We start from the raw sequence: 14,387 nt of genomic DNA, 5'->3' as shown, positions 1-14,387 counted from the left end.
TCACGTGACTCGCGGATGCATTCCAGGTCCGATGGATGTCTTCTGCGGAGGAGAAGAATGGCCACGTGATCTCCCTCTGATGTCAGAGGGAGTTTACGGCCCCTCCCACAGAAAACACCTATCAGAGCTGGAAAGCGGCCGTGAGTGATGAGACCGGCCTGAAGACAGCTGATATTCAGTATTTACAGTGCTCGTTTTAAATACAACATACACAATGTGCTATGCCAACCTCTAAAAGAGGGGCTGGCATAGACTTAATGCCTTAATCACTTTAACTAGAATGCTAGTTAATGGGCATTTGTTACTAATGTCTTGGATCAGTTTGGGGCAATGAACAGATTATTATTATACAGGTTTTATATAGCGCCAACAGTGTGCTCAGCGCTTTACAACATGAGGGCAGAAATTACATTTACATTACAATTTGGTACAAGAGGAATCAGAGGGCCCTGCTCGTTAGAGCTTACAATCTAAAAAGGAAGGGGCAATTGATACAAAAGGTAATAGCTGTGGGGGATGAGCTGATGGAGGAAGTAAAACAGTGTTCGTTAGAAGCAGGATAGGCTTCTCTGAAGAGAAGGGTTTTCAGGGATAGTCTAAAGATGGATAGATTAGGGGACAGTCGGACAGATTGGGGTAGGGAGTTCCAAAGGATGGGAGAAGCTCTGGAGAAAACCTGGAGGCGAGCATGGGAGGAGGTGACAAGGGAGCTAGAGAGCAGGAGGTCTTGGGATGACCATAGAGGGCGGTTTGGTTGGTATTTTTGGACTAGGTCAGTGATGTAGCTGGGGGCAGAGTTATGGATGGCTTTGTAAATTATTGTTAGTACTTTGAATTTTATTCGTTGGGTGAGTGGAAGCCAGTGCAGGGATAGTAAGGTGGATGAGTCTGGCAGCGGCATTCATTATGGACTGGAGGGGGGATAGTCTGTGTAAAGGTAATCCAATGAGGAGGGAGTTGCAGTAGTCGAGGCGAGAAATGACCAGGGAGTGAATTAGAAGCTTGGTGGTGTCATTAGTTAAAAAGGGGCGTATTCTGGAAATGTTGCGGAGGCTAAGGCGGCATGATTTGGACAGGGCTTATATGTGGGCCTGAAAGGACAGTTCGGAGTCTAAGGTTACCCCTAGCACTCTGGCATGTGGGGATGGACTGATAGATGTGCCATTGATCTTGGCAGAGAAGTCAGGCGAAGGGGTACGTGGGGGAGGAAATATTAATTAAAACTACCAAGATCCTCATTCACTCCCTTGTTATCTCTCGCCTTGACTATTGCAACTCCCTTCTCATTGGCCTGCCTCTCCATAGGCTATCTCCCCTTCAGTCTATCATGAATGCTGCTGCCAGACTTATCCACCTTACCAACCGCTCAGTGTCTGTCAACCCTCTCCTCCAATTTCTACACTGGCTCCCAATCACCCAGCGAATTAAATTCAAAATACTAACCACCACATACAAAGCCATTCACAACTCTGCCCCGAGCTACATCACCAATCTTGTATCCAAATATCACCCAAACCGTCCCCTCCGTTCTTCTCAAGACCTCCTACTCTCAAGCTCTCTCGTCTCCTCCTCCCACACTCGTCTCCAGGATTTCTCCAGAGCCTCTCCAATCCTCTGGAACTCGCTACCTCCACCGGTGCGGCTATCCCCTACTCTTGCTACCTTCAGACGATCCCTGAAAACTCATCTATTCAGGGAAGTCTATCACGTCTCAAACTAATCTCCTACCACTTCCATAAACTCATTCCCAACAGTTATAACCTTCTGTACCACCTGCCCCACCCTTTTAGATTGTAAGCTCTTCTGAACAGGGTCCTCTTACTCCTCTTGTATTTAATTGTATTGCAACTGTATTGTCTCCTTTTTATATTGTAAAGCGCTGCGTAAATTGCTGGCGCTATATAAATCCTGAATAATAATAATAAAATATTAAGAGCTCGGTTTTAGATAGATTAAGTTTGAGGAAGTGGTGTAACATCCAGGCTGATATGTCTGTTAGTAGATCAGCGATGCGTGAGGAGATTGATGGGGTGAGCTGAGGGGTAGAGAGATAGATTTGGGTGTCATCAGCATATAAATGGTAGTGAAAGCCATGGGAGGCTATCAGCTGACCCAGGGAGGACGTGTAGATCGAGAATAGTAGAGGTCCAAGGACAGAATCTTGGGTGACCCCAATGGTAAGAAGAGGAAGTGGAGTTGTAAGTGACACTGAAGGTGCGATGAGATAGGTAAGATTCAAACCAACGGAGAGTGCAGCCATGGAGACCAAGTAAATTGAGTTTTTTGAGGGGGTGGTCAACTGTATCAAAGGCAGCAGAAAGGTCCAAGAGTAAGAGTATGGAATAATGACCGTTGGTTTTGGCTGTTAGTAAGTCGTTAGTGAGTTTTAGAAGGGCAGTTTCTGTGGAGTGCTGTGGGCGAAATCCAGACTGAAAAGGATCAAGAAGGTTATTTTCAATGAGGTGGTTGCTCAGTCGGTTGTAGACTAAACGTTCAAGGAGTTTGGAGGCAAAAGGGAGTAAAGAGATGGGTCTTAAGTTGTTAAGATGGGTGGGGTCTTAGGCCTTTTTTGGTATGGGAGTGACTAGTGCATGTTTTAGAGGGTTGGGGAAGATGCCAGTAGAGAGTGAGAGGTTGAAGATATGAGTTAAGGAGTGTAGGATTGAGTCAGATGGTGACCGTAGTATTTGAGAAGGAACAGGGTCCAGGGGACAAGAGGTTAGGTGGGCATTAGAAAAAAGTTTAGTGACTTCCTCTATAGTAGCTAGGTCAAGAGGAAAGTATTGATTGTGCAGGAGGACAGGGAGTGTAAGGTGAGGGAGATGTCTGTAGAGCGGAGATCTCGAGATGAATCGTCTCAATCTTATTTTTGAAGTGATAAGCAGTCTCCTGGGCAGTGAGTAAGTTAGTGGGTGGGGGTAATGGAGGACGAACTAGAGTGGTAAAGGTAGAAAAGAGTTGACGGGGAGATTAGCTCAGAAACACTGGAAGGTTCTAAAAAAAAAAAAGACAACGTTTTAGATCCACAATTACCAATGGTCCTCCCATTATTTTTAGGAAGGAGCATTCTTTACATGATAAGATAGCCCTTAACTTGGTGGAGAGAGGAATCAAAATGTGGACAGAAGAAGGGGAATTTTTCATAGTGCAACGCCACTTTATTAAAAAATTATATTCATGGATAACACTCATTTGATAACTGTGCAGGTAACAACCAATATGGACCCAGAAGCGCCGCAGCAGCATGCGCTCCACAGGTCGCCGAGTGCCCACAGCGAAGTTTCCAGTTCTGGAAGCGTCACATTCAGCCTGAGGAGCACATGCCTGCACAGTTATAAACTCAGTGTTATCCATGAATATAATTTTCTGGTGATGTCACATCCAACCCCTTGAGCAAATGCTAAGGTGTAGCTTCAGGGTCCATATTGGTTGTTACCGTCACAGTTATCAAATGAGTGCTATCCATGAATATAATTTTTTTTTAAAGCGGTGTTGCACTATAAATGACCCCCCCCCTTCTTCTGTCTACATATGTACAGAGCTGAGTTCTGTATAAAGTAGTATGTTTTAAAGGGGCAAAAGGTGACAGAGAGGAGACAAGAGCTGGTGAGGGGAAATGCATCTTCTGAATCCATCCGATTTGATTGCCAGCGTATATGACTCCCCTAGCTATAAAGCAGAGGGTCAAGTGGTTCTGATGGTGTAAAAAGGACTTGCAAATATTATATATGTAGCTGTGGAAGCTACACAAGTTATATTTAAGCATAAAGCATATTATTTATGCGGCAAAACACTTTAGGTTTGGACTGTGACATTGAACCATTGATATATATATATATATATATATATATTACAAAGATGTGATGACAAAACTTTTTAGGGTGTGACCACACGGCTCCCTCGTCTGTCTATCTCAGAGCTTGTCACCCCGGGTTCCATAGCAGCCAATACCATCTCAAGGGGCGGTGTGAGAGACATGCGCTGTGCCGCACAGACGTTTATTTCACATGCTGTCATTTTCAAGTCTCAGGTGATTACAGGCTTTAGTGCCTGTTGCAATTGCATCGTACTTGGAGGAATCTAAGGATTGGAGATCATCTTATAGTGTATGGTGACACAAGGCCCATATATCACTTATTTTTGGTGAGTTTATTACCAATGGGGACTATCCGTGCATGAGGTGTTCGTTATGGTATCCAGATGAGGAAGCTTATTTCTTTCTGCTAAGGGTATACGGAGCACCATTTATGCTATAAGAATCTTATGTGGACTTTCTCCTCTACCGCCTACTGATTTTTTAAGTGTTTTTTGAGTCCCACAATAAGTTTTATGAATGTATTACAGGCAGTTGGGCAGAACCGAAGGCAGTTATGTCACCTCATTCTTGCATGTTCCCGCATTGAGCGCATTTTTAGCGTTTTTTACCCAATAAAGTATGATTATCCCAAAAGGATTTTATACTATGTGAGCCAAATGCTCCGTTTTTGTATTCCCAGGACCATGAGCTGCTGAGAACCATTTTGACAAGATTGGGCAATTCTGGACTCCAGCAGTGGGAGCTTTCCCACAACAAGCGCTCTTTGACTTCTCTATGATAGAGTCACATGTCCTCTGCCAAGCGGACATCTTTACTAGACATTAAGACACATGGGGGTTGATTTACTAAAGGCAAATCCACTTTGCACTACAAGTGCACTTGGATATGCAGTCAATTTAGATCTGGGGGAAGATATGAATTGAGGGGGAGATCTGAATTGAGGGGCACTTGTAGTGCAAAGTGGATTTGCCTTTAGTAAATAAACCCCATGCTGTGTTTCTTCACTGTGGGAATTCATTAAACACAGAGATTTCATTTGATATATTCTAAAGTCATTTTAAGGGTGCTGTACTTTTCGTTACTCTCTCTCTCTCATAATATATATATATATATATATATATATATATATATATATATATATATATATATATACACATACACACACACACTTACTTACAAGGATTCACTATTGTTATTTATTGGAACTTTAATCACTTTATTTTCATGATTCTTTAGGATTCACTATTGTTTTCTGTGTACCATACTTTTAGTGAGCTTAGTTAGTATTTACTGAATTACCATACTCACTGAAGTATTTATGTATGTATGTATTTTTGTATATTTATACTGCTATTTCATTGGAATGTTAACACTACTCACATAAGGTCTAAGGATTCATTACAGTTTATGTAGATTTGCATCTTACTATTATAGTAAGTGCGGCATATTATTTTTATTGAATTCTCTATGTATTTTATCCTGATCATTTATGATTTTTTTGCCATTTGCACAGTTTCACTTTTTTGTTTTCACAATGAATTTATTATGCACCGTGAGCAATTTTAACGGTTAAAAAGGATGGAACACTTATTTTTTGTATTTAACTTGATATATTCTGTACTCAGATATTTAGGTGCTGAAGTCTCTTAGCAAAAAAACTGTTCCTGATTAATATATGACAGAATGCTCGGAAGTAGGAGAGAGGCGGGCAGTAGAAAAGAACCCAGGAAAGTTCCATGTGCAACTTGCTGTCAGCAGGGATCGCACGTGCAACACTCTACATAGCAAACTAAAAGCAAAAAATGATGGTGCTGCGCTTCCAAAAAAATGGAACCTTACAAGAAAACACTAGAGAGCTAATTATTAAGATGGAGATGTATCAGATGGCATGTATTAAAACTAATATGATAGAGGAGAACTCTTCTCCTGGTGTGAAAATTATTCTATCGAGAGTGTTAGCAGCAGTGTGTACACAATGATAAATGTCACAATACAAAGTGCAACTTGTATCTCTACAGCATAATAACAGTGCTAGGTGCAATAATACATATAACACCACATACAGTGGTCTGACTATAAATCAGACTTATACGGCAAAAGGTGCTGAGTGCATCACAACAAAACCAAAGTGGCTAATAATAAATAATTACTGACTATATAAAAAAATTACTGACTAAGTAGACGCAAACTAGTGGCAATGATAAAGTGCAAAATTGCAAGCAAAGTGCTAAGTGTAAAACAAAATATCAAAAAACGCATACAATAATCAGACTGTAAATCCAAGCTCTATAAACAAAAAGTGGTGAGTGCAAAAAATAGCAAAACAATTGGACTATGTCCAGCTGTTAATGACGTGAACACAGTCCCGTGATGATGTCACATAAACATATAAAGTGATTCTGTGCTGAAAATTGCCTCAGAGGCTCTTCCTCCACATAGGTGATTCCACGCATAAGTGTGCACACTGGGTAATTACCTTCCCACTATATAAAATATAGCGTATATGCAGCCTCCTCATAGATAAACCAGGAGTCCCAGGGAAGGGGGGGGGCCTCAGGGGTCACTCTCAGATCTCCGTCAAAATACACTCCATCAAGATGTTCCAATATAGCTCAGAGAATAAATATAAGAGCAACCATAGTGTAGCATGTATTTAAAATTCACTACTTTATTAATAGGTTAAAATTACTCACAAACGAAATGGGGTTAATAGGCAGTATTAGCAGCAAGACAATTCAAATCGACCGCTCTGGTGCGAGCGTCACTTCCAGTCTCCATATCCTACGCGTTACGTCACTTCCGTGACTTCAACTGGGATACTCATACGTAGGAGCCCATTGAATATTTTCTACATAGCAAACTGCATCAGCACTCAACCCCCTAGTGTGAGTATTGAAATGGGTATTCCACAGTGGAACTGGCAGAAGTGGGAACTGAAAAGGGCACAAAGCGGACCTAATAACCGAAGCACTTGGTGCACAAACCGCAGGGCCTGCTCACAAGGTATTTCTTCAGAGAGATGCATCGGCCAACTTTTGCAGTACACACAGGTCTGAGAAGTGCCACAATTCAAAGACCAGTGGCAATATCACGTGCCAGGCTAGTCCTGCAGCCCAGCAGGGTTCTGGTACAGCACCTCAAAGTTGGCCTAAGGAAAGGCTGCTTATAGAGACCAGACACTTGAATAAAAAAAAAAAAAAAAAAAAAAAAAAAAAAGCTTGAAGAAACATTTAGCAAAAACTTTAGGCTTTTAGCACCAGATCAGGTAAATGGTGTTCATATTCTTAGTAAACATGTAAAAAATGTAGTCTTGCTGGGAGTAGTAAGAGTTATACTGAGGTAACCCATAATTATTTGCTTCCCAGTGTCCAATGCTTCTGTGAGTGACAGTATAACCAAAAAAATAAATAAAAGAAATACATATATATATATATATATATATATATACACACACACACTAATACACACACATATATATATATATATATATATATATATATATATATACACACACACACACACACACTCTAATACATAATACAATGAACCTCTGCGCCTATGGAAAGAATGTGCAAAATAGAGAGTGTTGTAAGCTACTGTACACCTATTTTCAAATGGGTAATAGCAAAGCAGAGCAAATATAGTTGGGTTGGTGCAGTGCTCTCAACAAAAACATACTAAATTCAAATAACCCAAATAAAATAATTTTTATTTATTTATTTTTAACGACTTGCCGACCAGCTCATGTACTTATACTGTCGCAGGTCAGCAGCGCTGTGCAAATTGCCGTAGGTGTACAGGGGCTTGCGCAGGAGCAGTTGCCAGTGGTGCACTCTCACTGCACGCTGTGTGAGCGTGACTGTGGATCGGGCAGACTCTATGCCCGCCGGCGACCTGCGATCACCTAGTATAGAGGCAGAACAGGGATCTGCCAATGCAAACAAGCGGATCTCCGTTCTGACAGGGGACATGTCAGAGATCTTCTGTTTCCAGTGATCGGGAACAGTGATTTCTGTCATGTCTCTGAAAGCCCATCCGCCCCTACAGTTAGAACACACCTAGGGAATAGTTAACTCCTCTCCTGCCAGTATAATTATTACATTGATCAGAACATTTTTATAGCACTGATCAAAGTAATAATGTCACTGGTCCCCATAAAGTGTAATTTGGGGTCAGATCTGTCACAGTCCCACTAAAAATTGTAGATCACCCCATTACTAGTAAAAACAAAAAAAAAAAGTCCCTAAATCTAACCCATAGTTTGTAGACTTTGTAGCCAAAAATATGTAGAAGAATATATATCGGCCTAAACTGATGAATAAATGTGTTTTTTTTTATATATATACATTTTATTTTGGATATGTATTATAACAAACTAAAAAAAAAATATTTTTTCAAAATTGTCACTCTATAGCGCAAAAAATAAACCGCAGAGGCGATCAGATATCACCAAAAGAAAGTTCTATTTTGTTTGGGTACAGTGTCGCACGACCACACAATTGTCAGTTAAAGCGGCGCAGTGCCCTATCGCAAAAAATGGCCTGATCATTAAGGGGGCAAATCCTTCCGGTCCTTAAGTGGTTAAACTCTCTACAGGTGGTTGCCAGCTTGCAATAACACCAGCAAGATTTCTACAATTTTTTAGGTTTTGTTTCACACATTGCACTGAAGTTAATAGTTCACAGTTTTACAAGGTAATAGCTGACACAAGAACCACCTGAAATAAGTTTAACCATATGACCTCTGGAAAATTTACACCCCTTTATGACCAGGTCATTTTTTGTTTTTCATATGATGTTGTACCCAAATAAAACATATTCCCTTTTTTTCCTACTTGTTTTGGTGGTATTTGATCCTTTTTTTTTTTTTATTAAAAAATAAATAATGTTTTACTTTCTGCTATAAACCTGTCCAATAAAAAAAAAAAAATGAAACAAATCAGATTTCTTCTTAAATTTAGGCCAATATATATTCTGCTGCATGTTTTTGGTAACAAGACATCCCAAGCAGCGTATATTGATTGGTTTCCGCAAAAGTTATAGCGTCTAAGTTATAGCCTCTACAAACTATGGGATATTTTTATTTATTTACTAGTAATGGCAGCGATTAAGGACTTACATTGGGACTGTGATATTGCGGCAGACATTCTGACACTTTTTGGGGACCAGTAACACTAACTAGTACAGTGATCAGTGTTATAAAATATGCACAGTCACTGTACTAATGACACTGGCTGGGAAGGGGTTAACATTAGGGGCGATCAAAGGGTCAACTGTGTGCCTACCAGTGTTTTACTAAACTGCCTTGTTTATATAGGCAGATCTCCGTTCTGCCCCTCTGCTCGATCAACTGGTGCCAGCGGATATAGAGTCTGTGATGCCTGCCGCCATACTCCCTCTATGTTTGAGCTCTCTATCCTACCCTACCCGAAAAAGCCAAGTATATATACGTGATCCAGCGCAGTGGACTTTAAACAGTTAAGTAAATTTTTTTATTCTATATATTTAATTTTAGTATATGTTTTTTTTTTTTTTTGCTGCATCAACCCAACTATAGTTACCATTATAGTTTAGCATTACCAAGCAGTCTCTGAATTCTTGGCTATGGGGATAGTGGTGGAACAACTTTCCTGGCTGCCAATACCCTCAACCATTTAAGAAATAATAACTGCTTTGAAGATCACACAAAAAACACTTTTACTATATTTCTCCACAGCACTTGAAACAAAGGAGAAAAATTGTCCTACAGCAAAATATACTCACCAACAAAGTTCTTACAGCTGTAAGGGTTGTCAGGCTGTTTCCATGCTTGAGGCCAAGCCATTAAAACAGTGTTGTGTTTCATGCCACCAAGTCCAGCTGACTGAATCAAATGCGACATGCCATCTCGTAGATTTGATGAAACAACTAGTTGACAGAATCCTTTGGTCTTCTCAGCAGTCATTAATGCTTGGATATTCTTAAACACATGAATAGAAAAAATTTACTTTAATGCAACACTAATCCAAAAATGCAATGCAACTTTTAATAAAAGTTACAGCCAAAATGTGTATAGATATATTCATAAAAATGTATCATCACTAAAAAAAAATGTCCTTTGTAATATTTGCACACACCAGTATTGCAACAGATAGCCTTAGTAATGCAAAAGCCCAATTACAGTGTTGATTTTGAAGCACATTTCAATTTCCCCCTGGAAACCAGGGGGGAAAGGCCAGCCCATACACGGTTTGAATCTCAGCTGGTTCAGCAGGAACAGTCAGCGCTTCGAACAGTAAGGCTGGATTCACACCTATGCAGTTTTAGTGCTTTTTGCATTTTGCAGATTTGAACTGTAGTCCATTTAGCATGGTATCCTATGGAACACATTCTGCAAAGCAAATCTGCAAAATGCAAAAAGCACCAAAAATGCATAGGTGTAAATCCAGCCTTAATGGGCAGGCTGAATGTACCAAGTTGATCGATCAATCAACTTGGGTACAACTAGCCCACTGAATTCTCTTGTGATTATCGCTAGTGTCTGCGTTGATCATGCAAGTTTCGCACCATGTATGACCTGCCTTATGCTGAGTTTTGGAATAGGTTATGGGATTGATTACAGAGCCAACAGGCAAAAATGTGCTTCTTGAATAAGTCCTCCTCTACTATTTTGACACTCCCACCAATTCTCTGAACACTCACATTCCCTACACTCACCAATTCCTGCCCTCGGTTTTCAAATTTTTTTTTTGAAATTTTGAAGCCATGAGAAAAAAAAAAAAGTTTTTTCCTTTTCTTTCCCAGAAAAAAAATGGAAACTTTTGGAAAAATTGAAAAGAAATTCAGTGTAGATTAGTTTTACAAATTGAAAGTAATTTTGTTACACTGGAAATGTGAAATGCAGCGTATATAAAAGTACTATGTTTGAATTAAGAATAATAGGATTTTTATAACAGCTTACCTGCAAAATACTTTTCTTGGAGTACATCATAGGAGACAGCACCACAGTAATTACTGTATGGGTTATTTGGCACCTTCAGGTGATGGACACTGGCACACCCTAAACAGGAAGTTCAATTGCCCATATAACCCCTCTCCTTATGAGGAATACCTCAGTTTGTAGCAAAGCAATACATGTGTAACCAGAAAGAGGGGAGGGACCTCAGTGTCCCGTGATATACTCCAAGAAAAGGATTTTACAGGTAAGCCGTTATTTTCTTTATCGTACATCACGAGACAGAGCCACAGTAATTACTGTATGGGATTTTGCCAGAGCAATTCTATCTGAGGGGAGGGGGGTCACTAAAAAAGTAGGGTGCAATCAGACCTGAGGACCTATACTGCTGCCTGCAGCACACTGCTCCCAAAGGCGATATCCTCATACCTTCTTACATCCACCTGACAGAATCTGGTGAATGTATGGACTGAAGACCAAGTTGCGGCCTTGCAGATTTGAGCCATGGAGGCTTGGTGATGCACTGCCGACGAAGCACTACCAGCCCTGGTGGAGTGCGCTTTGATTTGAAAAGGTGGAACTTTCCTCTTTAGACCATAAGCTTGAATAATTACTTGCCGAATCCATTTGGCAATAGTGGATTTCGACGCTGCCTGTCCTTTCCTAAGACCTTCAGGCAACACAAACAAAACATCCGTTTTCCGAATCTGAGCAATCACCTTCAAATAGATTTTGACTGCTCTCTCTACAGCCAAAGAATGTAGTGACTTTTCTTCCGTAGAACAAGGTTCCAGAAAAAATGAAGGTAGAACAATATCCTGGTTTAGAAGAAAACCTGAAACTACCTTTGGCAGAAAGCTAGGATGAGGACGCAATACTACTCTATCCTTGTGAATGATTTAATATGGCACTTTACAAGAAAGAGCAGCCAGCTCAGATACCCTTCTTGCAGAAGAAATGGCTACCAGAAAAACTAGCTTCCTTGTCAAAAGGACCAAGGGAATATGTTGTATCGGCTCAAAATGCAGTTTCTGTAATGCTGACAGAACTAAAATTCAAGTTCCAAGGATTCAGGGGTGCTCTAACCAGTGAATTAAGCGTGTTACCCCCTGTATAAAGCTTTGGACGAAGAATGTGAAGCAAGCCAATGTTGAAACAATACTAATAAGGCTGAGACCTGGCACCTGATAGTACTCAAGACCAGCTTCATCTCTAACCCCATTTGAAAAAAAGAATAATTCTATCTATCTATGACATACTTTCTGGGATGCCAACCCCTGGATTTACACTAGGAAACATATGCCCTCCACACTCCATAATAAAGGACTCTGGAAGCTGGCTTCCTTGCATTAATCAAGGTAGATATCACAGAGCCTGAAAGCCCACGATTCTTCAGAATGTGGGTTTCACTAACCAAACAGTTAAATTTAGCGTTTGTAAAGTAGGATGGAACAGTGGTCTCTGTGATAGCAGGTCTGGACGTGGTGGTAGGGGACATGGGGCCACAAGAACTACCAACTTAATTTCCCGATTGATCCTGCGAAGAGGTCGAGGTAGCAACAAAATAGGAGGGAATGCATAAATCAGTGAGAGCTCATCCCACGGGGTCACCAACGCATCTGATCCGCATGGGAGTGGATCCCTTATTCTTGACACAAAGTTGTCAACTTTTCTGTTGAACCTGGACGCAAACAGATCTACGTCTGGGATCCCCCATCTTTGGCATTTTGCCAGGAAGATGTCGGGGTGAAGGGACCATTCCCCCAGGAACAACTGCTGGCAACTTAAGTAGTCTGCCTGACAGTTCTCTACCCCTGGAATGAAGATTGCTGAAATGCACGGCACATGCTTTTCTGCCCAGGTTAGGATATGGTTTACCTCTCCCTAGGCTGTCTGACTTCTGGTGCCCCCTTGGTGATTGATTTAAGCCACTGCTATGGCATTGTCGGATTGAATCCCGACAGGAGAATTCTGCAACCTGAATGTCCAGGCCTTTAGGGCTAGGTCCGCTGCCCAAATCTTTATAATGTTGATGGGCAAGGTCCTTTCGGTTCTGGACCATTTTCCTTGGATGGACGCCTCTTCCAGGACTGATCCCCAACCCAAAAGGCTGACATCTGTTGTTATCACCTTCCAGGTAACTGGTAAGGAGGATTTCCCTTTCTGCAGATTCTCAGATATCGTCCACCAACTGAGGCTCTGGCGTACTTTTGGGGACAAACACATTGGAAAAGCTAGTGCTTGACCCTTCTTTTCAAGGCAGACAGGATACTGTTTTGCAGCATTCTCAAATAAAACTGAGCATAGGGAACTACTTCGAACAAAGCCACCGTCTTCCCCAACAACCTCACACAAAGGCGAAAAGAAGGACCCTTCGGCCTGACCACCTGAACCAGCTCCTTTATGGTGCTGATCTTGTCTGGGTTAAAAACACCCTCTTCTGAGCTGTATCTAAAACCAGACCCAAAAACTCCAATTTTCTTACTGGCTTTAAAGAAGATTTCTCTGGGTTAAGGACCCAACCTAGGTATTCCAGGTAGTTGACTGTGGTGATCATGCTCTGGTCCAAGCGGGCTACCGATCGGTCTATCAAGAGCAGGTCGTCTAGGTATGCTATTATCGTTATACCTTGAGTCCTTAATCTGGCCAGAAGTTTTGTAAACATCCGAGGTGCAGTAGCTAGACCGAAAGTCAAGACTACAAAAAAAAATGTCTACTTCGAAACGTTGATATTTCTGTTGAGCAAGGAAAATAGGTACATGCAGATATGCATCCTTGGTGTCGATTGATGCCAGAAGTACTCCTCCTTGTAGGATGGAGACTACTGATCAGATTGATTTAATGCGAAAAGAGCGAATACTCAGGAACCGGTTTAGATCTTTGAGATTTATAATGGGTCTGACATCTCCATTTGGCTTTGGCACCGTAAAAAGGTTTGCATAAAACCCCAACCCCAACCTTTTGTGACAAAAGCCGGTCTAGCGCTTGACATTTCTTTTTCTCTGGATCTTTGAGGACATTTGACCTGAGGAAACGAGAATTCTCAGAACTCTGCTTCAAATGGTCTCTCAAGGATTGACATACCCCAATTGCCGCCACTGCAGGTTGAGCCACTGAACCTGCCAAGGAGAAAATGTTTTTTTTTTAACAGGAATTACAACTTTTATCGGTTGGATCCCTAAGCATTTACGCATCGTCAACCGGACAAGTCCAACTTTTATTCACGGAGAATATAGCAGCATCAATTGCTGGTATACTCCACATCTTAGTAAATTTTTCCTCCATAGGATAAAGTGTTGAAAACTTTTTAGGAGGAAAAAAAAAGCTCATCTGGGTGATCCCACTCAGAATACATAAGCTTTTACAGCAATTAATGGACAGGAAAGGCAAACCCAAACAAGAAGTGGGCTCCTTAACCAACTCAGTTAAGGGTAGCTTAAATGTGAAGCAGACCATTTCAGTAAGAGAATGCACCAGCAACTTTTCAGCTTGTGAGGCTGAAGGTCCTTCCCCACTTAATCCCATGGAAGAGGAGTCATCAGCCTCTTCACGATCCCCTGAGGGGGATTCATCTTCCCTCACCCACTGTTCCTCTGCAGAATTCCTCTAATGGAGCTCAGCACAGCACATCTTTACT

At 41.2% G+C, this 14,387-nt stretch overlaps 1 protein-coding gene across 2 annotated transcripts in view; it reads right to left on the bottom strand.

Annotated features, from left to right (window-relative positions):
* The window catches only part of SLC12A7 (solute carrier family 12 member 7), a 684,227-nt gene that overhangs the window by 183,018 nt on the left and 486,822 nt on the right, over window positions 1-14,387 (bottom strand). For both annotated transcript variants that reach the window (XM_077491822.1, XM_077491823.1), the window contains exon 18: window positions 9,580-9,775. In XM_077491822.1, the coding sequence (XP_077347948.1) occupies window positions 9,580-9,775 (196 nt within the window). The remainder of the gene's footprint in view (window positions 1-9,579; window positions 9,776-14,387) is intronic.

Source organism: Lithobates pipiens, unplaced genomic scaffold, assembly GCF_037356315.1.
Source record: "Lithobates pipiens isolate NorthernLeopardFrog02 unplaced genomic scaffold, aLitPip1_a1.2 Scaffold_19, whole genome shotgun sequence".
Taxonomy (NCBI): domain Eukaryota; kingdom Metazoa; phylum Chordata; class Amphibia; order Anura; family Ranidae; genus Lithobates; species Lithobates pipiens.
The sequence above is the reverse complement of the archived record's forward strand: the minus strand, read 5'-3'. Positions and strand labels throughout refer to the sequence as shown.